A 23,890-nucleotide genomic window follows, 5' to 3' on the forward strand; every position below is an offset into this window, starting at 1 on the left:
TTTATAATATTGTCGAAGTTTAACTTGAAGTAACGTTTATGCGACTTTAATTGACAGTAGGCCTAGCCTATGTGTAGACCTATATTATTGGCTGTTTGGTTTGCAAGGAGGGATTTTTTCCAACAGCACAATTGTTCTAGTACTTGTAATGTTTAGTATGGCATTTCTGTCCCAGTTTCAAAGGATGCTGTCAATGCAGAATTAAGGAAAGTTTCTTGGAAAGTTCATTTTAAGCGTTGAAAGTGTTGCATGGAAACAACAACTCTTCTAGCTGCTCCACAACCAAACATGTCATATCTGTTAACAGCCACCAGGAGGAGGTCTCCTTCATAACTCTGGGGAGCAGAGAGCGAAGGGGAGACAGAAAGATATACAGGCTGGGGGAAACCTCTTTTTAGCCCCGTTCCTTACCTCTTTTACAAGGATCTCGGCCACGTCTCGGTGGTTGTTGAGGGCGGCCAGGTGCAGAGCTGAGAAGCCGTCCTCCTTCTTGACGTCCACCAGCTGACGCGCCCGAGCCAAGATCTTCTCCGTGGCCCTGTGGAAACAAATAGCCTTGGGTTCAGATGGGTTATATAGTGCACTACTCATATAATGTACATGTTTCGTGCCTTGGGGACAGAAGAGTGCTTTATGGATTATAATCACACACACACACACACACACGGAAACCCTGGAATCAGAGAGACTGTGTTGTGACGTAGGTCAATGTGTCACATCGGTAGCTTAAGGGGCATTTGGATGATGGCACAGACAGCTGTTTCAGGAGCTAGAACTAAGCCGTCATAAGAAGGAAAGGAAACGACACAGCCAGCGAGCCCCAACATGGGTCAGGGATTTCCATTAGGCAGTGCTAAGCGTTTTACTAAGGAGTAGCAGCTCTGAACAGCATTGACCTTCAGCTCTCGGCTGAACTTGCATTAAAGGATTGCCGTTGCTCATTACTAACACCCACCTCCTCCCCCGTCATACATCTCACTCTACCATCAGTCACTTCCTCCACCATTCCCACACTCAGATAAATCTTCCTCAAGCACTCATCATAATTCACTCTAATCCACACCACATATTCGTGCCACAAAATGTTTTCTATAACTACTTCCACAGACTTTCGCCAATCTCCATAGTGTGCAAAGTGAGAGGTGGTGGTGGTGGTGGAGAGACTGAGCTGGGGCTTTGAGGACGAATAGGACGGGTGTATTGAATAATCCTGCTTTGTTATTCAAGCACTGGGTTCTGATATTGCAGTCCGTCGAGGGGCTGGCTGGCTGTAAAGCAGGGCTGTCCGTGTCCATCCTCTGCGCCGGCTGCTTTATGGCGTGTGAAATTGAACTCAACAGACCTTAGTCAGTGCCCCAGTCCCTTAGCCCTGGCCTGTACAGTATTATTCAGTTCTCGGGCCACTGCAGACAGGCAGGCTCTTTCCCATTAGTCAGTTGTTTTTAACTTGCATCTCATTTTTAATAATCTAATGTCAACATGAAGCGTTTGCATCTCCAAGTTACTGTTAAATAATTTTAAATGTCATGAGGCATCTATAAATTATATTCTTCAAGAAAAATTGAAATGACCACTACTAAACAGCAGATTAGACATTTGAGTGTCGACTCTTGACTGGGTAACCGTTTAGTGTAAGTAATTACAGTAGTGTACAGTAAAAGCACGGTCAGAGGATGCATAGTTAAATTATTTCTGCTGCGGAGTGCAATAAGGGGGTTTAATGCAGCATTATTTATGATAGCAACAAAGTGGTGCTAATTGCAGCACTCATTAACACATACTCATCTGTTTCAGACGCATTACTGTACACGACCAGCAGAGCTGGCTGGGACTAAACAAAAGGGCTGGGAATTGCAAGGGACCTCACGAAAAGATATTATCATGATGCTTAGGTGCCGATACGATATGTATTGCGATTCTCAAGATACTTAGGTGCCGACACGATATGTAATGTGATTATCATGACTCTACATGTATTGCGATTCGAATCCGAGATTTCCTTGCGATTTGATGTTCCATACATATTTCTCATTATGTCTGGTGCATAGAGACAAGAGAGCATGATCAAAGTTTGATCAGTCATGGAAATAAAAGTGCTGAAAACATGATGGCTCACTATTTTTTTTAAAGATGGAGAACAAGATATACGATGAAAAATACCAGAGTTTTGGTGCAGGTACAGCATTTATATTTTTTATATTTACAAATCAATATAATATCGTCCAAAATAATGTTGCGATATGTAACTGTATAGATCCCCCCCCCCCCCCATCCCTAGTAAACAACCAGCAGATGGGCATGGTCAGCCAGCCTTGCTAGAAGCAGCTCACCACATACTGTACTACTGGTAGGGGGGACATCCAGGTCATTTGTACCTGCAGTGCGGATCACATAGGAAGGAGGGGAGGCAGGATGGAGGGTGGATAGGGAGGTTGTCACGGCTGCCTCCCTCGCTCCTCCATCAAAACCGCATTTCTCAGATCCCCCCTACCCACTTCACAAGCTCATAGTCCCGCCCCCTCCCCTTGCAGCCCTTGGAAAGTGTTTCTGATTGGATTTTTGCCCAATCACTCCATCGCATCTTACCTCGCCTCCCCTCGGTTAAGATTTCTGCATCATTTCCATAATAACCCCTGCACATTCATTAATATTTCCATATCTACGAGGCATTACTGTCTTAACATGAGCTCATACAACACGACTTGAGGGCATTCCAACGCTATGATAATGACTTCACTAGAGAGAAAATGTATTTTTGGGTTCTCATCGTTTGGTATTAATCGTGGACTCATTGGGGAAATAAACATTGCTTCTAAGTGACATTGATTTGAGGAGGTGGAAAGAAATGTAAGTGTGTTCATTTGCTGAGGAATTATGTGACGTAGTTAGAGGGACAGAGGAAGTCATCTCAGATGTTTAATGTTGCTGTGGTTCGACTGTGTGTGAGGGATAAGGCCTAGCTGGGGTGCGTACGGACAGATGGACTGGCCATTGGTTGGGAGCCTGGCTGGGGACTCGGGAAGGAGCACTGAGAGCCCAGGTCACCAGATAGAGAGATGAAGAGAGAGATTGAGGAAGATTGGAGAGAGGGAAAGAGGGTTAGAAGAGAGAAAGGGCCTCTATGAGGCTCTCTGTCTCATTGTCTGCCTGTGTCTGGGGAGCTCCAGTACTCCTCTGGCTGCCTGCCTCTGCCTTCCGAGGATCCTTTTAGAACTAGGCTCTTTTTCCATTTCCTCAGATAAACTAAATAAATACCTTCACTCAAATAAACAAACGTACATTTCTATTGACAAAAACACCGAAATAAAAACCCAAATAACTAAACAACAAAAGAAACACAGACACTTGGGCATCTTTCAGCAAAAAACCCTAAAGGCCAAAAGCCGAAACGAGTTGGTTCTACTTTTAGCAATAAATACACTTTAAAAAAAAATTGAATTCCGTTGTTCCCCACTATACATGCATACATACATACATACAGTGGGGAGAACAAGTATTTGATACACTGCCGATTTTGCAGGTTTTCCTACTTACAAAGCATGTAGAGGTCTGTAATTTTTATCATAGGTACACTTCAACTGTGAGAGACGGAATCTAAAACAAAAATCCAGAAAATCACATTGTATGATTTTTAAGTAATTAATTTGCATTTTATTGCATGACATAAGTATTTGATCACCTACCAACCAGTAAGAATTCCGGCTCTCACAGACCTGTTAGTTTTTCTTTAAGAAGCCCTCCTGTTCTCCACTCATTACCTGTATTAACTGCACCTGTTTGAACTCGTTACCTGTATAAAAGACACCTGTTAGGGCCTCCCGGGTGGCGCAGTGGTCTAGAGCACTGCATCGCAGTGCTAGCTGCGCCACCAGAGTCTCTGGGTTCGCGCCCAGGCTCTGTCGCAGCCGGCCGCGACCGGGAGGTCCGTGGGGCGACGCACAATTGGCCTAGCGTCGTCCGGGTTAGGGAGGGTTTGGCCGGTAGGGATATCCTTGTCTCATCGCGCTCCAGCGACTCCTTGTTTCTGTATGATATGTCGGATTAAGGAATAAAGACAGACACCAATGTTAAGTTCAATAGCCTTGTTAAGCATTGTACAAGTCCCTACGCGTGGAGTCTGGGGAACAGTCCAACTAGTCGATTACCTATCAACTAGACTCCGTAACATCATCCTTTTCAATAGAAAGTGCAAACATAACGGCATAACATTGAGTTCTTAACAGTCAAGTCATAACAATTGAAAAGCATGACATTTTCTTTTTACTTCAGCTGTCATCTTCCTTTTTTAATATTTTTTTTACATTTTTTAATATTTTTTAATTAACAGACAACAAGTTAAGTCTCTTGCTTACAGAGTAAGCCTGTCCGGTGGCTTGCACAGCCGACCCACCCGTGAGTAAGTATTGGCTCTGACAGGGGTAGGATTAGGGCCACGAGCTGGAGAGTTTGGTGGGGTAGAAGCTTCACCTTCAGTTGGCTCATGTCTCAATTCTGCACCCCTTACCCTTAGGCCTGGACTGTGATCCAGCTCATCTAGGTGAGTGTATGGCATGTTCTGGTTTGTCTGCTCTGCTATGCGCAGATCCACCCGATTGCGACGATAGAGGGAGCCACCAACATCCACCAGGTAAGAACGTGGTGCAACTCTCTGTAGGCATGTGCCCAGCCTCCAAAGTCCTGTGTGGTCTCCCGGCAGCGGTTTCATCCTTATAGTTTCACCCACCTCCAGCTCTGGTAGGTCTCGAGCAGTCCGGTCGTAGAAGCACTTAGCGAGCTGCTTTCTGTGACGCAGTTTGTCCGTGACGCCAACCATGACGCAGGGCTCAAGTAGCTTGTTAGCTACGGGGATAGTAGTCTTCAGACGTCTGGACAGAAGGCGTTGTGCTGGGCTGCTGTCCATGTTTTCGGTGGGTGTGTTCCTCCACTGTAAGATCGCTTTCCATGGGTCGTTGCTGTCGCGCAAGGCCCTGCTTAACAGGTTTTTTGCAATCTTGACAGCTGATTCTGCCTTGCCATTTGCTTTTGGGTGTCTTGGAGAGGAGGTCACGTGGTCAAACTCCCATTCTGAGGCGAAACGCTTGAACTGTGCAGTGAATTGTGGGCCATTGTCCGTGATTACCTTGTCAGGCTGACCTTGCCTTGCAAACTGCGCCTTGCAGCGCTTTATGACCGTCTCTGCAGACAAGTCAGGGAGCAGTTCAATTTCCCAAAAGTCAGAGTAATGATCAACGAGGAGAAGATAGTCCTTTTGTCTGTGGCTGAATAAGTCCATGCTGATGATTTGCCAGGCCCTTGTGGGCAGTTCGTGTGACATCATGGTTTCCTTTTGCTGTTCATGAGCGTACTCGTTGCATGTGGTACAGTTGCTGACAAAGTCTTTAATTTCTGCTTGCATGTTTGGCCAGTATAATGTTTCACGAGCCTGACGGTAGCATGCGTCACCTCCAACGTGACTGGAGTGTATGCGGGTAAGCATCTCTGGACGTAGTGATTTGGGAATAATGACCTTCTGACCTCTGAACAAGACGCCATTTTGCACACTGATCTCATCTCGAAAGGTCCAGTATTCTCTCACTGTGAAAGGTGTCTCCTCTTTCAGATATGGCCAACCTGCGAGAGCCATGGACTTCAGTGACTGTAGGTGTTCGTCCTTGTCAGTATGTTGCCTGATCTGGGCTAGGCGGTGATCTGTGACGTTTAAGTAGTCTGCCTGATTGATCTGTTGAACATCTTGTTGTTCCTGCTGTAGCGAACAGATGGCCTGCCGCTGATAGGCAGTGCCTCTACCTGTACATTGTGCTGTTGCCCTGCTCAGTGTGTCGCTGATGTACATCTCAGGTCCTGGCTTGTAAATGACCTTCAGGCTGTAGTTTTGCAGAGTCAGGAGCATACTTTGAAGCCTCTTGGGCGCGTTGAGGAGAGGTTTACTGAACTAGTCGATTACCTATCAACTAGACTCCGTAACACTCCTGTGGCGGGCCGGGCGCAGTGCGCGCTAACCGAGGGGGGCGGGTGCACGGTGTTTCCTCCGACACATTGGTGCAGCTGGCTTCCGGGTTGGAGGCGCGCTGTGTTAAGAAGCAGTGCGGCTTGGTTGGGTTGTGCTTCAGAGGACACATGGCTTTCGACCTTCGTCTCTCCCGAGCCCGTATGGGAGTTGTAGCGATGAGACAAGATAGTAATTACTAGCGATTGGATACCACGAAAAAATTGGGGAGAAAAGGGGATAAAAAAAATAAAAATAAAAATAAACAAAAAAAAACAAAAGACACCTGTCCACACACTCAATCAAACAGATTCCAACCTCTCCACAATGGCCAAGACCAGAGAGCTGTGTAAGGACATCAGGGATAAAATTGTAGACCTGCACAAGGCTGGGATGGGCTACAGGACAATAGGCAAGCAGCTTGGTGAGAAGGAAACAACTGTTGGCGCAATTATTAGAAAATGGAAGAAGTTCAAGATGACGGTCAATCACCCTCGGTCTGGGGCTCCATGCAAGATTTCACCTCGTGGGGCATCAATGATCATGAGGAAGGTGAGGGATCAGCCCAGAACTACACGGCAGGACCTGGTCAATGACCTGAAGAGAGCTGGGACCACAGTCTCAAAGAAAACCATTAGTAACACTACGCCGTCATGGATTAAAATCCTGCAGCGCACGCAAGGTCCCCCTGCTTAAGCCAGTGCATGTCCAGGCCTGTCTGAAGTTTGCCAATGACCATCTGGATGATCCAGAGGAGGAATGGGAGAAGGTCATGTGGTCTGATGAGACAAAAATAGAGCTTTTTGGTCTAACTCCACTCGCCGTGTTTGGAGGAAGAAGAAGTATGAGTACAACCCCAAGAACACCATCCCAACCGTGAAGCATGGAGGTGGAAACATCATTCTTTGGGGATGCTTTTCTGCAAAGGGGACAGGACGACTGCACCGTATTGAGGGGAGGATGGATGGGGCCATGTATCGCGAGATCTTGGCCAACAACCTCCTTCCCTCAACGACACGAAGCACACAGCATATGGCAACTAAGGAGTGGCTCCGTAAGAAGCATCTCAAGGTCCTGGAGTGGCCTAGCCAGTCTCCAGACCTGAACCCAATAGAAAATCTTTGGAGGGAGCTGAAAGTCCGTATTGCCCAGCGACAGCCCCGAAACCTGAAGGATCTGGAGAAGATCTGTAGGGAGGAGTGGGCCAAAATCCCTGCTGCAGTGTGTGCAAACCTAGTCAAGAACTACAGGAAACGTATGATCTCTGTAATTGCAAACAAAGGTTTCTGTACCAAATATTAAGTTCTGCTTTTCTGATGTATCAAATACTTATGTCATGCAATAAAATGCAAATTAATTACTTAAAAATCATACAATGTGATTTTCTGGATTTTTGTTTTAGATTCCGTCTCTCATAGTTGAAGTGTACCTATGATAAAAATTACAGACCTCTACATGCTTTGTAAGTAGGAAAACCTGCAAAATCGGCAGTGTATCAAATACTTGTTCTCCCCACTGTACATACATACATACATACATACATACATACATACATACAAAACGTTTGAATACCACTGCTGTAATACATGTATGTGTACATTTATGGAATAGAGATACAAGCAGTATAGGGCAGATGTGTGTGTGTTTACTGTGGAGTTCAGGCTCGGGGGTGTAGTTGTCATTTAGTAACCCCCAGAGCTGTGGGAGTGAGCTGTGCCAATGTGATGAGAGAATCTGGGCCATAACAACTACAAGTGGCAATAACATCTGCTAAATATGTGTATGTGACCAATAACATTTGATTTGGGGAGGAGGGTCCTGGCTTGTGGCACAAATCCCATACTGATAATATAATTTTTCGTGCTTCAGGTTTAAATCATCTATATGTGACTTTGTTGAGCTTCACAATCAACTGTAGAAACTTTTGGATGCTTTGGACATGATTGCTGCCAAACCTTGTCCATAGACTGCTTACAGGGTAAGGAAACCAATATGTAATTTGGGCGAACTATCCCTTTAACAGTAACACAAGTGTCTTGCTATATGGTGTTGGGTTAAGCAAAGCCAGTTACTCTAGACCGGTGGTTCCCAACTCCAGTCCTCCAGTACCCCCAACAGCACACATTTTTGTTGTAGCCCCAGACAAACTCACCTGATTGAACTCATTGAGGGCCTGATGAATAGTTGACAACTTGAATCAGGTGTGCTTGTCTGGGGCTACAATAGAAATGTGTACTGTTGGGGGTACTTGAGGACTGGAGTTCGGAACCACTGGTTACGCCATAACTAACAGACTGTTCTGATGCCAATAGAATGTCTAACAGTTGCTTTCAGATGTACTTCAATCACTTGTTGGGTCTATAAGCATTTGTCTGTCCTCTATTTCAGTCCTATCACCCTGAATAAGGCACCGTGATGCCCATACGTTGGTGGTTTACCCAATAAATTACTGGGAGCTTGTATAGAGTGTGCAACTCTTTATTATTTTTTATAGCCTACAGTTTTCACTGTTTGTCAGCACCTTTACTAACTTTTTTTGGGGTGTGCGCCAGCTCAAGCGTTTCACTAGACTCTGGGGTTTAAAGGCCTGACGAAGAACGAAACTGAAAGCAATGTTACAACTTTAAACACTGTTGGGCTGGGTATTCTAGTCATTGCCGAAACAAATGTATTTCACCCTGGCTTTGGTAACTAAACTGATTTCAGATCAAAATCATTGTGGACTCTTTGCCAACACTAGGGTTTTTGTATCTGAAGTGAGAGCTGCGCCTTCTGTCTGTATCTAGTATGTACTTACTCAATGCAACACCGCTACCCTGATTGTTTGAGCACAAACTACCAGTTCATCATCACAAACTGGATGGACAAAGAATGTAGCCTAGCCATGAATGTGTGTGGGACATCTTGAGTGTCTTCTCTCTCTGTGTTAATAGTGCTGGTGGGAAGGGGAGGGCGAGAGACAGGAGAGCCTGGCTGTTCTCAGTGCTGAGGCTCATGGGAACAGATGCTGTGTGGGAGCTTCCCATCTCAGCCTGGTGTGTGTGTGTGTGTGTGTTAGGGCTGGACGGTATACGGTATTTTATGATATACTGGTATTGATGCAGGGACCGGTTTGGGTTTTTACTTTACCTTCTATATGTTTCGTTCACTCTCGGCCCTTTCTCTCCGTGCCACTTTCCACAGACCTAGCCACGCCCCCTGTCACTCAAGGAGCGCATTTGATGTTCCTCAACCACGAGACACTTGTGTTCAGTCTGCATGGTCAATGCAGCACATGCAATAATGTTGATGACAATAATGCTGTTTTCACTTTGCTTCTTAATATAAATCCACTAGCATTCTATAATGACACTATTAGTTTGTGTTTCTTACATCAGCAAACAGCTATTTTTTCTTTCCTTAGCAAGTTGCCCTAAATCTTGTGAGACGCTAATTGTTGGGAATTGCCAGGGACCTCACGAAAAGATAATGCCGCTAATGCTAATAGCTAACTACCTAGCAAATAAATGTACCGAGCAAGAGCAAACGTAGCTAGCTAATACAGCGTGATATTACCATTGATGGTGTAGACCTCAATCAGTATGTCGTTTGTGCAACAGTATCTTACCAATCAAAGAGGAATATGCAAAGCAATAATATGTTAGCTACATGAAGTACGTAAGAGAAAATTGCAATGTAGCCAAAGTTTATAGGGTCCCCTAAGAACCACTTATCAGCAATTTAGTTCCTACCCTGTCAAAAAAACTCCTCCCTGGCATTTTAATTCGTTAGAAGTCATTCTATTTCCATGATTCCAACAGTTTTGCACAAATTCGCAAGTCAAATCGCAATTGCAACATTTGGTTAAAGATAAATCCTAGATTATTTGCCCATATTGTGCAGCCCTACGTGGCAGTGTGTAAATTCTCTCAATTGAGCAGTGGTGTAAAGTACTTAAGTAAAAATACTTTCAAGTACTACTTAAGCCATTTTTTTGGTATCTTTACTTTACTATTTTTTTTTTAAATTTGACAGCTTTTACTTCACGACATTCCTAAAGAAAATACTGTACTTTTTACTCCATACATTTTCCCTGACACCTAAAAGTACTGTTTACATTTTGAATGCTTAGCAGGACAGGAAAATGGTCCAATTCACACACTTGTCAAGAGAACATCCCTGGTCATCTACTGCCTCTGATCTGGAGGACTCACTAAACACAAATGCTTTGTTTGTAAATTATGTCTGACTGTTGGAGTGTGCCCCTGGCTATACGTAAATAAAAAATAACAAGAAAATGGTTTGATTAATATAAGGAATTTGAAATGATTTATACTTTTACTTTTGATACTTAATTACATTTACTTTTGATACTTAAGTATATTTAAAACCAAATACTTTTAGACTTTTACTAAAGTTATATTTTACTGGGTGACTTTCACTTTAATCATTTTCTATTAACACTATCTTTACTTTTACTCAAGTATGATAATTGGGTACTTTTTCGACCACTGCAATTGAGTGCAGGAAATGCATAAATGATAAAAGTGCTGAAATTTGTTTTGGTTGAAGTTGAATTGAACAGTATAAAACCATCAGATTGGAGAAAGACTCATTGATATCACTTAGAATGTATGTGTTGCCATCCTCGGATCACTCACTACTCATAAAGCAAATGTAGAACTTGTGTTATTCAAAAACTAAAAATACAGTCAAATACCGTCATACCGTCCAACTTTAAAACAAATACTGTGATATAATATTTTGGCCATATCGCCCAGCCCTAGTTTGTGTGTGTGCGAAGAGTATGAGGGTTGTAGTGAGATGTAGCTAGTATGTGTGTGTAGTGTATAGTCTAGTAGTATGTGTGTGTATTGTCTAGTAGTAGTAGTGTTGATTGTACTCACAGCTTGTTGCCTTTAAGGGTGGCGTGGTGTGTGTAGTTTGTATGAGGTAGTGTGTAGTGTACAGCAGCAGTGTGGTACTCACAGCTTGTTGCCTTTGAGGGCTGCATGGTGCAAGAGGTTGAAGCCGCGGTTGTTCTGCTGGGTGAAGTCGATGTTGGGCACCACCGCCAGGATCTCAATGATGTTCCGGAAGTCTTTGGCGATGGCGTCGTGCAGTGGCGTGTCTCCATACGAGTCCTGGTGGGATAGGAGGAGAAAGAAGTTAGCCCTATAATAAATTATATGGGGTCAGTTTAGAGGATGGTAGCCCCTAAAGGAGAGGGTTATAACTTGGGCAGGGAGAGCTGATCCTAAATCTGTACAGCATCTTGTCCTAATAGCAGTCCTGGAGGGAAGTGAGATATGGGATATGGCCGTAATGGTACATATATTCGTACAAAACCATTCGGTACAGGGACCTCAGTTCAGTCAGCACTGTGAACCCAAATTGATAAATAAAAAAATATATAACAAATAAAAACACTAGGCTTATAGGCTATGCATACACTGCGTTGTAAGCCTCAAGTAAATCTGAGCTGGAAAAAAAAAATCTGGCTTATTCGGTTAAAAGAACTATGCGCAAGTTGTAATCTAAATTAAAATCTTAACTGGCGCATTTCAAATTGTCCTTTTGTGAGGCGCAGTCCAGAACTCGTTCTGTACAATGGCGAGTGGTGGGGTCGATAAACCAGGAGGATTCTCCATCATCGTTTAAATCTCCAGTTGGGAACATTCTGGCTTCCCAGTAGATTACAACGGCGATGGAAAGAGAGAGTACGTCACCACTGCTCCACGAGAATAGCCAATGCAGCTGCCAACACCTCAAACATGTTGCACATTTACGCCGACATAACCCAGTATCCGACTACCCGAGCAAGACATAACACACACAACTCAACACTGCACAAGCGGAAAAATGAAATATCCCGAGCCGTACACAAAACCAGAGACTTGTTGTGAGGCGTAAGGAGCTGTTTTGAGGTGTGACCATTTGAGGAAAGCCCAGACAGAGAGCTGGAGAGACGTCTAAATGGCTTTAATGAGCTCAACAACTGGACCCAAGTGAGCAGAAAAATCACACAGCCCTTATAGAAAAATGAATCAGGCTGGTGGTGAATGTATCCATTTTAGATAACATAGTACTTTATTAATCACACAAAAAAGGAATACATTTAATTGTACCGGCCAATAGATATACCAACGATAAATACACAGTAAAAACACAACAAATGACAAAGACACTAAAAGCAGCACATAATTCGGAAAGTGTTCAGAACCCTTGACTTCTTCCACTTTTTGTTACATTACAGCCTTATTCTATAATGTATTAAAATAATAATAATTCTCATCAATCTACACAAAATACCCCATAATGACAAAGCAACAACAGGTTTTTAGAATTTTTTGCAAATGTATTAAATGGTCACTCTGACAGAGCTCCAGAGTTCCTCTGCAGAGATGGGAGAACCTCTGCAGCACTCCACCAATCAGGCCTTTATGGTGGAGTGGCCAGACGGAAGCCACTGCTCAGTAAAAGGCACACGACAGCCCGCTTGGAGTTGCCAAAAAGGCACCTAAAGGGCTCTGACCATGAGAAACAAGATTCTCTGGTCTGACAAAACCAAGATTGAACTCTTTGGCCTGAATGCCAAGCGTCACGTCTGGAGGAAACCTGGCACCATCCCTATGGTGAAGCATGGGAGAAAGGGAAAGGGGGATACCTAGTCAGTTGCACAACTGAATGCATTCAACTGAAATGTGTCTTCCGCATTTAATCCAACCACTCTGAATCAGAGAGGTGCGGGGGATGCCTTAATTGACATCCATGTCATCGGCGCCCGGGGAACAGTGGGTTAACTGCCTTGCTCAGGGCCAGAACGACAGATTTTTTACCTTGTCAGCACGAGGATTCGATCCAGCAACCTTTCGGTTACTGGCCCAACGCTCCTACCCGCCAGACTACATGCCGTCCCGCATGGTGTTGGCAGTGTCATGCTGTGGGGATGTTTTTCAGCGGCAGGGACTGGGAGACTAGTCAGGATCGAGGGAAAGATGAACGGAGCAAAGGACAGAGAGATCCTTGATGAAAACCTGTTCCAGAGCGCTCAGGACCTCAGACTGAGGCAAAGGTTCACCTTCTAACAGGACAATGACCCTAAGAACACAACCAAGACAACGCAGGAGTGGCTTTGGGACAAGTCTCTGAATGTCCTTGAGTGGCCCAGCTAGAGCCTTGACTTGAACCCTATCTAACAACTCTGGATAAACCTGAAAATAGATGTGAAGCAATGCTCCCCATCCAACCTGACAGCGCTTGAGAAGATCTGCAGAGAAGAATGGGAGAAACTCCCCAAATACAGATGTGTCAAGTAGAGGTCGACCGATTATTTGGAATGGCCAATTAATTAGGGCCGATTTCAAGTTTTCATAACAAGAGGAAATCTGTATTTTTGGACACCGATTTGTCCGATTAAAAAAAAAATATATACTTTTTTTTAACACCTTTATTTCATCTTTATTTAACTAGGCAAGTCAGTTAAGAACACATTCTTATTTTCAATGATGGCCTAGGAACGGTGGGTTAACTGCCTCGTTCAGGGGCAGAACGACAGATTTTTACCTTGTCAGCTCGGGGGATTCAATCTTGCAACCTTACAGCTACCTAGTCCAACGCTCTAACCACCTGATTACATTGCACTCCACGAGGAGCCTGCCTGTTACGCGAATGCAGTAGAAGCCAAGGTAAGTTGCTAGCTAGCATTAAACTTATCTTATAAAAAACAAATCAATCAATCAATCATAATCACTAGATAACTACACATGGTTGATGATATTACTAGTTTATCTAGCGTGTCCTGCGTTGCATATAATCGATGCGGTGCGTATCGTTGCTCCAATGTGTACCTAACCATAAACATCAATGCCTTTCTTAAAATCAATACACAGAAGTATATATTTTTAAACCTGCATATTTAGCTAAAAGAAATCCAGGTTAGCAGGCAATATTAACCAGGTGAAAATTTGTCACTTCTCTTGCGTTCATTGCACGCAGAGTCAGTGTATATGCAACAGTTTGGGCCGCCTAATTTGCCAGAATTTTACGTAATTATGACATAACATTGAAGGTTGTGCAATGTAACAGGAATATTTAGACTTATGGATGCCACCCATTAGATAAAATACGGAACGGTTCCGTATTTCACTGAAAGAATAAACGTCTTGTTTTCGAGATGATAGTTTCCGGATTTGACCATATTAATGACATAACGCTCGTATTTCTGTGTGATATTATGTTATAACTAAGTCTATGATTTGATAGAGCAGTCTGACTGAGCGGTGGTAGACAGCAGCAGGCTCATAAGCATTCATTCAAATAGCACTTTCCTGCGTTTTGCCAGAAGCTCTTCGCTGTGCTTCAAGCCTATCAAATCCCGAGATTAGGCTGGTGTAACCGATGTGAAATGGCTAGCTAGTTAGCGGGGTGCGCGCTAATAGCGTTTCAAACGTCACTCGCTCTGAGACTTGGAGTAGGTATTCCCCTTGCTCTGCATGGGTAACGCTGCTTCGAAGGTGGCTGTTGTCGTTGTGTTCCTGGTTCGAGCCCAGGTAGGAGCGAGGAGAGGGATGGAAGCTATACTGTTACACTGGCAATACTAAAGTGCCTATAAGAACATCCAATAGTCAAAGGTTAATGAAATAAAAATGTCAGAGAAAGAAATAGTCCTATAATTCCTATAATAACTACAACCTAAAACTTCTTACCTGGGAATATTGAAGACTCATGTTAAAAGGAACCACCAGCTTTCATATGGTTCTCATTTACATTTACATTTAAGTCATTTAGCAGACGCTCTTATCCAGAGCGACTTACAAATTGGTGCATTCACCTTATGATATCCAGTGGAACAACCACTTTACAATAGTGCATCTCAGTCTTTTAAGGGGGAGGGGGGGGTTAGAAGGATTACTTTATCCTATCCTAGGTATTCCTTAAAGAGGTGGGGTTTCAGGTGTCTCCGGAAGGTGGTGATTGACTCCGCTGACCTGGCGTCGTGAGGGAGTTTGTTCCACCATTGGGGTGCCAGAGCAGCGAACAGTTTTGACTGGGCTGAGCGGGAACTGTACTTCCTCAGAGGTAGGGAGGCGAGCAGGCCAGAGGTGGAAACATGTTCTCATGTTCTGAGCAAGGAAGTTAAACGTTAGCTTTCTTACATGGCACATATTGCACTTTTACTTTCTTCCCCAACACTTTGTTTTTGCATTATTTAAACCAAATTGAACATGTTTCATTATTTATTTGAGGCTAAATTGATTTTATTGATGTATTATATTAAGTTAAAATAAGTGTTCATTCAGGATTGTTGTAATTGTCATTATTACAAATAGAAAAATTAAATAAAATAAAAAAATCGGCAGATTAATCGGTTTCGGCTTTTTTTTGTCCTCCAATAATCGGTATCGGCGTTGAAAAATCATAATCGGTCGACCTCTAGTGTCAAGCTTATACATATATATATATACACATACATGCATATACAGTGGGGAGAACAAGTATTTGATACACTGCCGATTTTGCAGGTTTTCCTACTTACAAAGCATGTAGAGGTCTGTACTTTTTATCATAGGTACACTTCAACTGTGAGAGACGGAATCTAAAACAAAAATCCAGAAAATCACATTGTATGATTTTTAAGTAATTAATTTGCATTTTATTGCATGACATAAGTATTTGATCACCTACCAACCAGTAAGAATTCCGACTCTCACAGACCTGTTCGTTTTTCTTTAAGAAGCCCTCCTGTTCTCCACTCATTACCTGTATTAACTGCACCTGTTTGAAATCGTTACCTGTATAAAAGACACCTGTCCACACACTCAATCAAACAGACTCCAACCTCTCCACAATGGCCAAGACCAGAGAGCTGTGTAAGGACATCAGGGATAAAATTGTAGACCTGCACAAGGCTGGGATGGGCTACAGGACAATAGGCAAGCAGCTTGGTGAGAAGGCAACAACTGTTGGCGCAATTATTAGAAAATGGAAGAAGTTGAAGATGACGGTCAATCACCCTCGGTCTGGGGCTCCATGCAAGATCTCACCTCGTGGGGCATCAATGATCATGGGGAAGGTGAGGGATCAGCCCAGAACTACACGGCAGGACCTGGTCAATGACCTGAAGAGAGCTGGGACCACAGTCTCAAAGAAAACCATTAGTACCACACTACGCCGTCATGGATTAAAATCCTGCAGCGCACGCAAGGTCCCCCTGCTCAAGCCAGGCCCGTCTGAAGTTTGCCAATGACCATCTGGATGATCCAGAGGAGGAATGGGAGAAGGTCATGTGGTCTGATGAGACAAAAATAGAGCTTTTTGGTCTAAACTCCACTCGCCGTGTTTGGAGGAAGAAGAAGGATGAGTACAACCCCAAGAACACCATCCCAACCGTGAAGCATGGAGGTGGAAACATCATTCTTTGGGGATGCTTTTCTGCAAAGGGGACAGGAAAACTGCACCGTATTGAGGGGAGGATGGATGGGGCCATGTATCGCGAGATCTTGGCCAACAACCTCCTTCCCTCAGTAAGAGCATTGCCAGGGCAACTAAGGAGTGGCTCCGTAAGAAGCATCTCAAGGTCCTGGAGTGGCCTAGCCAGTCTCCAGACCTGAACCCAATAGAAAATCTTTGGAGGGAGCTGAAAGTCCGTATTGCCCAGCGACAGCCCCGAAACCTGAAGGATCTGGAGAAGGTCTGTATGGAGGAGTGGGCCAAAATCCCTGCTGCAGTGTGTGCAAACCTGGTCAAGAACTACAGGAAACGTATGATCTCTGTAATTGCAAACAAAGGTTTCTGTACCAAATATTAAGTTCTGCTTTTCTGATGTATCAAATACTTATGTCATGCAATAAAATGCAAATTAATTACTTAAAAATCATACAATGTGATTTTCTGTATTTTTGTTTTAGATTCCGTCTCTCACAGTTGAAGTGTACCTATGATAAAAATTACAGACCTCTACATGCTTTGTAAGTAGGAAAACCTGCAAAATCGGCAGTGTATCAAATACTTGTTCTCCCCACTGTATATGTATATACGGTTGTGTGTGTGTGTGTGTGTTTATTTATATATATATAGCACATTTTTTATCTATTAAAATAACATCAAATTGATCTGAAATACAGTGTAGATATTGTTAATGTTGTAAATGACTATTGTAGCTGGAAACTGCAGATTTTTTATGGAGTATCTACATAGGCGTTATCAGGTTCTTATTTTTAGTGTAAATAACTCGACGGACACTAGAAAAGCTTAACCAAGTGTAATTCTTCCCAAAGGGTTGATACAGCTGCATTCAGACATCACATTTCCACCACTCCAATTTAGACACTCCTTCTCTCCAATCCTTAGGTTTTATGGTCTGACAGGAAGACGAAGTGATAGAGTAATAAACCGTTCTGTCTCCCTTATGGTGACCTGACCTCAACCCCCTTGATGTCTAATCCAAAACTCTCCACCCGTATCATCTATAGCACTCCCGTGAGCACACCTATAGCACTCCTTCTTCCCGTCCACCCAGCACATTCCAAAGCCATCTGTCTCCTACAGATAACCATTAACTTCTGATGTAACAACCATGCTCTATCACCCCGCAGATACTATAGTATTACTTCTGATCTATCATGTCTCTAGTGTAGTAATGTTCAAAGTTTACCCAGAATCCAACAGCGTACAGAGGCCCATTATCAGCAACCATCACTACCATCACTAACAACAGTTTTCAGCTGTGCTAACATAATTGCAAAAGGGTTTTCTAATGATCAATTCGCCTTTTAAAGTGATAAACTTGGATTAGCTAACACAACGTGCCATTGGAATAGAGGAGTGATGGTTGCTGATAATGGGCCTCTGTGCGCCTATGTAGATATTCCATTAAAAATCCGCCGTTTCCAGCTACAATAGTCATTAACAACATTAACAATGTCTACACTGTATTTCTGATCAATTTGATGTTATTTTAATGGACCAAAAAATTTGCTTTTCTTTAAAAAACAAGGACATTTCTAAGTGACCCCAAACTATTGAACAGTAGTGTAAAGTGTTTGTTAAAAAGCTCCATAGCAGAAGGTAAAAAGGATCTGCGGTAAAATTCTGTTTTTGCCTAGGTAAAATAAATCTGTCTGCCATTGCACTCTCTATGCTGTTTATTTCGAGAGACTTAGAGTGTGTTTGTGCGTGAACGTGTGTGTTTGTATGTATGGGCAGTGAGCATGACAGGTGAAAGCACGAACAAAAGTAGTGAATTATATCGGGAAAAGGATGCCATTTCAGGCACAGGTAATGTAAATCTTATTAGTCGGTACTGACCTGCAGGTTGATGTCGGCCAAGTGTTCTGACAGCACGCGCACCACGTCGGTGAAGCCCTTGTTGACGGCTATGTGCAGCGCCGTGCACATGGAGTTGTTCAGTAGGTTCACATTGGCCCCTTTGCTCAGCAGCAGCCGCGCAATCTCCGCCTGATTCCTGCACACACACACACACACACACACACACACACACACACACACACACACACACACACACACACACACACACACACACACTTAGGCCTAAGCATAATAATTTTTCATATCTAGTTAGCATATTCATTTCAATATGCATTACTCGATGCATTTTCATATAATTGTTGTGTTTTTTACATTTATTTACTCATTCTGATAACAAATTTCAGCTTTGGCAATATTTACCAATGAGTTCCACAACAATAAAGCCTCACTGGATTGGACTGAATTGAAAATGGAGAGTGAACCACTAAAACACGCAGGCCTGAATAACAAACCCACAGCACGAGGCTCATAACAGATCCATCCCAAAGCTGATGCTTGTTTACATGCCATGTAACCACTGAGCAACCCAAGGGATACTTGTAAATCCCATCGATGGCTCATTTTCTCATAGATGGAATCTAAAGCTGCCTATCTAATCCCTGTTCTCTGTCGTGTGGAGGATTAGGGACAAAAGTAATGCCTGTCTGTGTCTGTTTCTGTGTGTGTGTGGAGTGATTTTACTGAACCCAATGCACCCCAGCTGGAGAAATGGACAAGTCCAAATCCAATTAAATCCAGATAACCCCTCCCCATAACTTGTTTGCTTACAATGTGAATACAGGGTTAAAACGGCCACCTTCAGATGGCCCGTGTGTCTGTGTGTGCTCCTCTCACCCAAAGGCTGTGTAGTGCAGGGCGGTGTCTCCATCCTCATCCTTCACCTTGATGGAGCTGTTGGCCTGCAGCAGAGCCAGGACCACCTCCATGTGGCCCTGGTGGGCTGCCACCTGCAGCGCCGTCTTGCCCTGGTTCTTTATATCCACCTGGAGAGATGTAACACACACAATCACATTAAGAGATGTAACACACACACACACACACACAGTCTGCGGTGGGGAGTGAGCGCACCTTGTCAGGGTATTTCTGCACTAGCTCTCTGACTTTGCTGGCACTGCCATGCGCCGCCTCGATGACCAGCCGGCTGGGGTTGTCCTGCTCTGTAGACTGAGACAGCAGCTTTTCCAGGACTGAAATGACTGTGTCTGGAGATGAGAGAGAGGGAGAAAGAAAGAAAGAAAGAAAGAAAGAAAGAAAGAAAGAAAGAAAGAAAGAAAGAAAGAAAGAAAGAAAGAAGAGAGAGATGGAGAGAAGATCGGGAATAGAGGCCAAAGAAAAAAAGGGGAGAGGGACAGTGAAAGAAGACAATGTAGAGGAGCAAAGGAAGGAGAAAGAAGAGAGTGTGTGTGACATGTTAGTGATGGATTCGAGAGCGTGGGAAACAGTTTGTGCTGCGTTGCCCTCCAGGCCCCTCTAAACCCAGAGAGCACATACATACACACAGAGTTACCAAGACGGTTTGTAAAGTCAAGTCAAAGTACAATCATTGGAATGGGTCAAAATGTCCTCGTGCACCCTAACCCAGCATTATGAGCCTCTCGTCCCCACTCTCTGTGCCATCATTATGAATATGACAGACATAGAAAGAGGGGGGATTGAGTCAGGGCACTCAAGACTGGTAGGAGAAGCACACATTCATATACACACATGAGGAGCAGTAGAGGCACATATGCTGATGAGGCCTGTGGAGCTTCCCTCCAACATTTGTTTTATTTTTATTTGACCTTTATTTAACTAGGAAAGTCAGTTAAGAACAAATTCTTATTTACAACATGCATGGACATGATACGGAGAGAGAAACCAGACATTTCAGAGACATGCAAATGAAACCCGTTGGCCATGCATGCGGAGACAGTGACCAGGAGAAACAGAGTTATGATTGGCTGTCTATGCAACAGACAGCCACTGTCACAGTCCTTGGCCAGTAGTGCATGCATGGCTTGCAGCAAGAGTGCTGGAAGAAGAGGGAGGGGTGGAGAGGGGGAATAAGGCGAAGGAAGGACAAAAAGCAGAGGTCGCTGGAAGACTGTTGGATAAGAGGCCCACTTCCTCCTTTTTGCGAGGTCTAAGTAGTCCTTACTTCCGGATTCATTGGGGTTTTCAGCAGTCATGAGGTTGGCATCCACCTCCGTGGTTTGGGCTGAGAGGCACGCCGGGTTAAAGGTCCACGTCTGGCCGCCGAAGGCCACGCGCAGGTCCCCATCTGCGTACACCTTCAGCACCTTGCCCATCTGCCCCAGGGCCTGATCGGAGGAGAAAGGAGGGGGTGTAAAAAACAGGAGGAGGAAGAAGGGCGGGAGGGCAGAGCAGAGAAGGAGGAGAGTGAAAAGACAGTGGTATTGACAGTGTTAGGACACCAGATAGGTAAGCAGGCCTATGGATTCTTTCCCTTTACACTTTCCTCACTTTGTCTCCTTTCCATCACGACCATTGATATGACAAGATTTTAGGTATAAACACTTATCACTGGCCATGAATGAGAGAAGGAGCGTTTCAAAGAACCTCCATCAAACCATGATTCATCTTGCCATCTCAAATGCACTCTTTTCAGTTACCCATGCCACTCAGGGAAATTCTCAGGGCTTTTATTTATAGGTAAATAAGATACTTTGTTTTCGCAGAAGCCTTAAAGGCCCAGTGAAGTGAAAAACTAGCTTTCCTGTGTTTTATACTATATATCTCCACACTATGAGGTTGGAAAAATACTGTGAAATTGTGAAAATGATAATGCCCTTTTAGTGTAAGAGCTGTTTGAAAAGACCGGCTGAAATGTTAGCCTGTTTTGTTGGGATGATAAGATACACCAGGCGGTAAATTAGTTAATAGACTAAAGGCATCTGCATGCTTCCCAGCCGAAACAGTTCGGTAGAGTTTGTGCATATATTATGACGACATTTTGTGACGTTTTTGTTCGTTTTGGACTTCGGTGAGGGTAATGACAATTTTTTCTGGAGGCAAGCCTAAGTTCGAAGCAGAAGTCTATGCCCCAAGTCAACAGTAAAGATTCTTCAATAAAAGTCTTTGTTGTCATTCAACAAGAGATAATTCGTTTTCATGAACATTTCTTCATAAAGAAATACTGCCCCAAACATCTTAGATGTAAAATTGCTAAGATTGACTAAGATCTCTTCGGCAAAAACGTCAACATTTATGAGATTTCTTGAGTTATCTTAGATTAATTCTGACTATTTTGAGGAAGTGTATTCTGGCTATGGCATCTCAAAATGGACAAACAGTAACTATTGCCGCTTTTTTCAAGTGAAGAGGTCTTTTAAGGGAGTATGCGAGCACACTCGTTCGGTTCAGGCTAGCCGAGTTCGGCTAGGTTCCTGCTTAACTGAAGCATGCTGATGCCTTAATAAGAAAGGTTGTTCGAAACTTCTCTGCCAATAACAGCTAGTTTTCAGTTTCCCTCTCCCCACTCAGTTAGGCTACAGGAAGTTAGCGTCAGGCTACAGATAGTTAGCCTCAGCTTATGTCAACGTACTGGTGTCATGCTGTCTGTCCATTCTCCGTGGCCAGCCTGAAGCCTCTTTACACTGTCTATGTCTTCCAGTACTCGCACCAGCTCGCCCACACCAAACGTGTTGACCTACGGCAAGAAAGGGGAAGAAGACAGCAAATTGTTAGCGATGTGATGCTAATGCTAATCTGTCAGCATCCAGGACACCTACAGCACCTGATGTCAGAGGAAGGCCAAAAAGATCATCAAGGACATCAACCACCCGAGCCACGGCCTGTTCACCCCGCTGCCATCCAGAAGGTGAGGTCAGTACAGGTGCATCAAAGCTGGGTCCGACAGACTGAAAAACAGCTTCTATCTCAAGGCCATCAGACTGTTAAATAGCCATCACTAGCCGGCTAACACCCGGTTACTCAACCCTGCACCTTAGACATGGAATCACTGGCCATTTTAATAATGGAACACTAGTCACTTTAATAATGTTTACATACTGATTTACTCATTTCATATGTACATAATGTATTCTATGATTGTATTTTAGTCAATGCCACACCGACATAGCTCGTCCTAATATTTATATATTTCTTAATTCATACTTTTACTTTTAGATTTGTGTGTATTGTTGTAAATTGTTAGATACTACTGCACTGTTGGAGCTAGAAACACAAGCATTTTGCTACACCCACTATAACATCTGCTAAATATGTGTGTGTGACCAATACAATTTGATTTGATTAGCATCACATCGCTAGCTAATGCTAACCTACAGTATAAGACCATGCTGTGAGCCTGTATTCATTTCTCACTGGTAGAGCTAGAGTACCTTGGTCAGGGCACCTGGGTGGAAAGTCCAGCGGATGTTGTTGCTGTACTGGACTCTGACATCTCCCCGGTCAGTGATTCTGTGTACCGTCCCGATTTTGCAGATGTACTGTAAACACACAAATCAGATTTGATTTGCAGTTGCCGATTGTGGCCGGCCTTGGCATTGTCATTTCGCTGGCTCCATTGATTTGAAAGTAATACGTGCTTGTTGATTTTGTTCTATTGCACACCAGAGACCATTCACGCCGGCAACGTTACATAAACCTGGGTTCAAAGGTTCAAAATGGGGATACGGTACTCAGAATTTGAACCAGTACTTGCCTAACATAGCACATGCAGTGACAACGTGGCATACACTTCAAAGTAGTTCTACGACTGGAGAAAGCTTGGAATGAGGTAAGACTCTTTTGATAAGATTATGTCAGAGAAATTCCACCAATTGACTTGGAGGGAGTTTAGTTTAGTACCTCTGCCATTTTGGGGTTCCACCCTCCGTGGCCCTCTTGCATCTGTCTGAGGATGTCTACTTCCAGGAGACACTTCACCTTGTCCCCCTGGTTGAAGGTGTGGCCTTCTGCACTCTCCTGCCTCTGCAGTTCTGCGTGCTCACCTGTGTACACACAAACCATAGATAAAAACACACACACACACACACACACACACACACACACACACACACACGTGACAACATACTCTACTGCAGTGCTTTCATATTGATCTGTAGGATACATACACTACCGGTCAAAAGTTTTTGAACACGTACTCATTCAAGTGTTTTTCTTTATTTTTACTATTTTCTACATTGTAGAATAATAGTGAAGACATCAAAACTATGAAATAACACACATGGAATCATGTAGTAACCAAAACAAGTGTAAAACAAATCTAAATGTATTTTAGATTTTAGATTCTTCAAATTGCTACTCTTTTCCTTGATGACAGCTTTGCACACTCTTGGCATTCTCTCAATCAGCTTCACCTGGAATGCTTTTCCAACAGTCTTGAAGGAGTTCCCACATATGCTGAGCACTTGTTGGCTGCTTTTCCTGAAGGCCAGGTCATCTAATGCAGCACTCCATCACTCTCCTTCTTGGTAAAATAGCCCTTACACAGCCTGGGGGTGTGTTGGGTCATTGTCGTGTTGAAAAACATTTGATAATCCCACTAAGCCCAAACCAGATGGGATGGCGTATCGCTGCAGAATGCTGTAGTAGCCATGCTGGTTAAGTGTGCCTTGAATTCTAAATAAA

The 23,890-nt window shown here is 43.6% G+C and overlaps 1 protein-coding gene and 1 long non-coding RNA gene across 5 annotated transcripts in view; one reads left to right on the forward strand and one right to left on the reverse strand.

Moving 5' to 3' along the window:
* LOC139542605 (E3 ubiquitin-protein ligase MIB2-like) overlaps positions 1-23,890 on the reverse strand; it is a 77,184-nt gene that overhangs the window by 9,655 nt on the left and 43,639 nt on the right. For 3 of the 4 annotated variants that reach the window (XM_071348242.1, XM_071348243.1, XM_071348240.1), the window contains exons 6-14: positions 23,108-23,250; positions 22,639-22,746; positions 21,840-21,944; positions 20,433-20,595; positions 19,364-19,497; positions 19,130-19,278; positions 18,275-18,431; positions 10,955-11,109; positions 412-538 (exon numbers count right to left, since the gene is read on the reverse strand). In XM_071348242.1, coding sequence (XP_071204343.1) covers positions 412-538; positions 10,955-11,109; positions 18,275-18,431; positions 19,130-19,278; positions 19,364-19,497; positions 20,433-20,595; positions 21,840-21,944; positions 22,639-22,746; positions 23,108-23,250 — 1,241 coding nt within the window. The remainder of the gene's footprint in view (positions 1-411; positions 539-10,954; positions 11,110-18,274; positions 18,432-19,129; positions 19,279-19,363; positions 19,498-20,432; positions 20,596-21,839; positions 21,945-22,638; positions 22,747-23,107; positions 23,251-23,890) is intronic. The other variant, XM_071348241.1, reaches the window with a different exon arrangement.
* The window catches only part of LOC139542606 (uncharacterized), a 66,714-nt gene continuing 64,732 nt past the window's right edge, over positions 21,909-23,890 (forward strand). The window contains exon 1 of the long non-coding RNA XR_011668530.1: positions 21,909-22,115. This is a non-coding gene — a long non-coding RNA (uncharacterized lncRNA). The remainder of the gene's footprint in view (positions 22,116-23,890) is intronic.

This window comes from Salvelinus alpinus, chromosome 17 (genome assembly GCF_045679555.1).
Source record: "Salvelinus alpinus chromosome 17, SLU_Salpinus.1, whole genome shotgun sequence".
Lineage (NCBI taxonomy): Eukaryota > Metazoa > Chordata > Actinopteri > Salmoniformes > Salmonidae > Salvelinus > Salvelinus alpinus.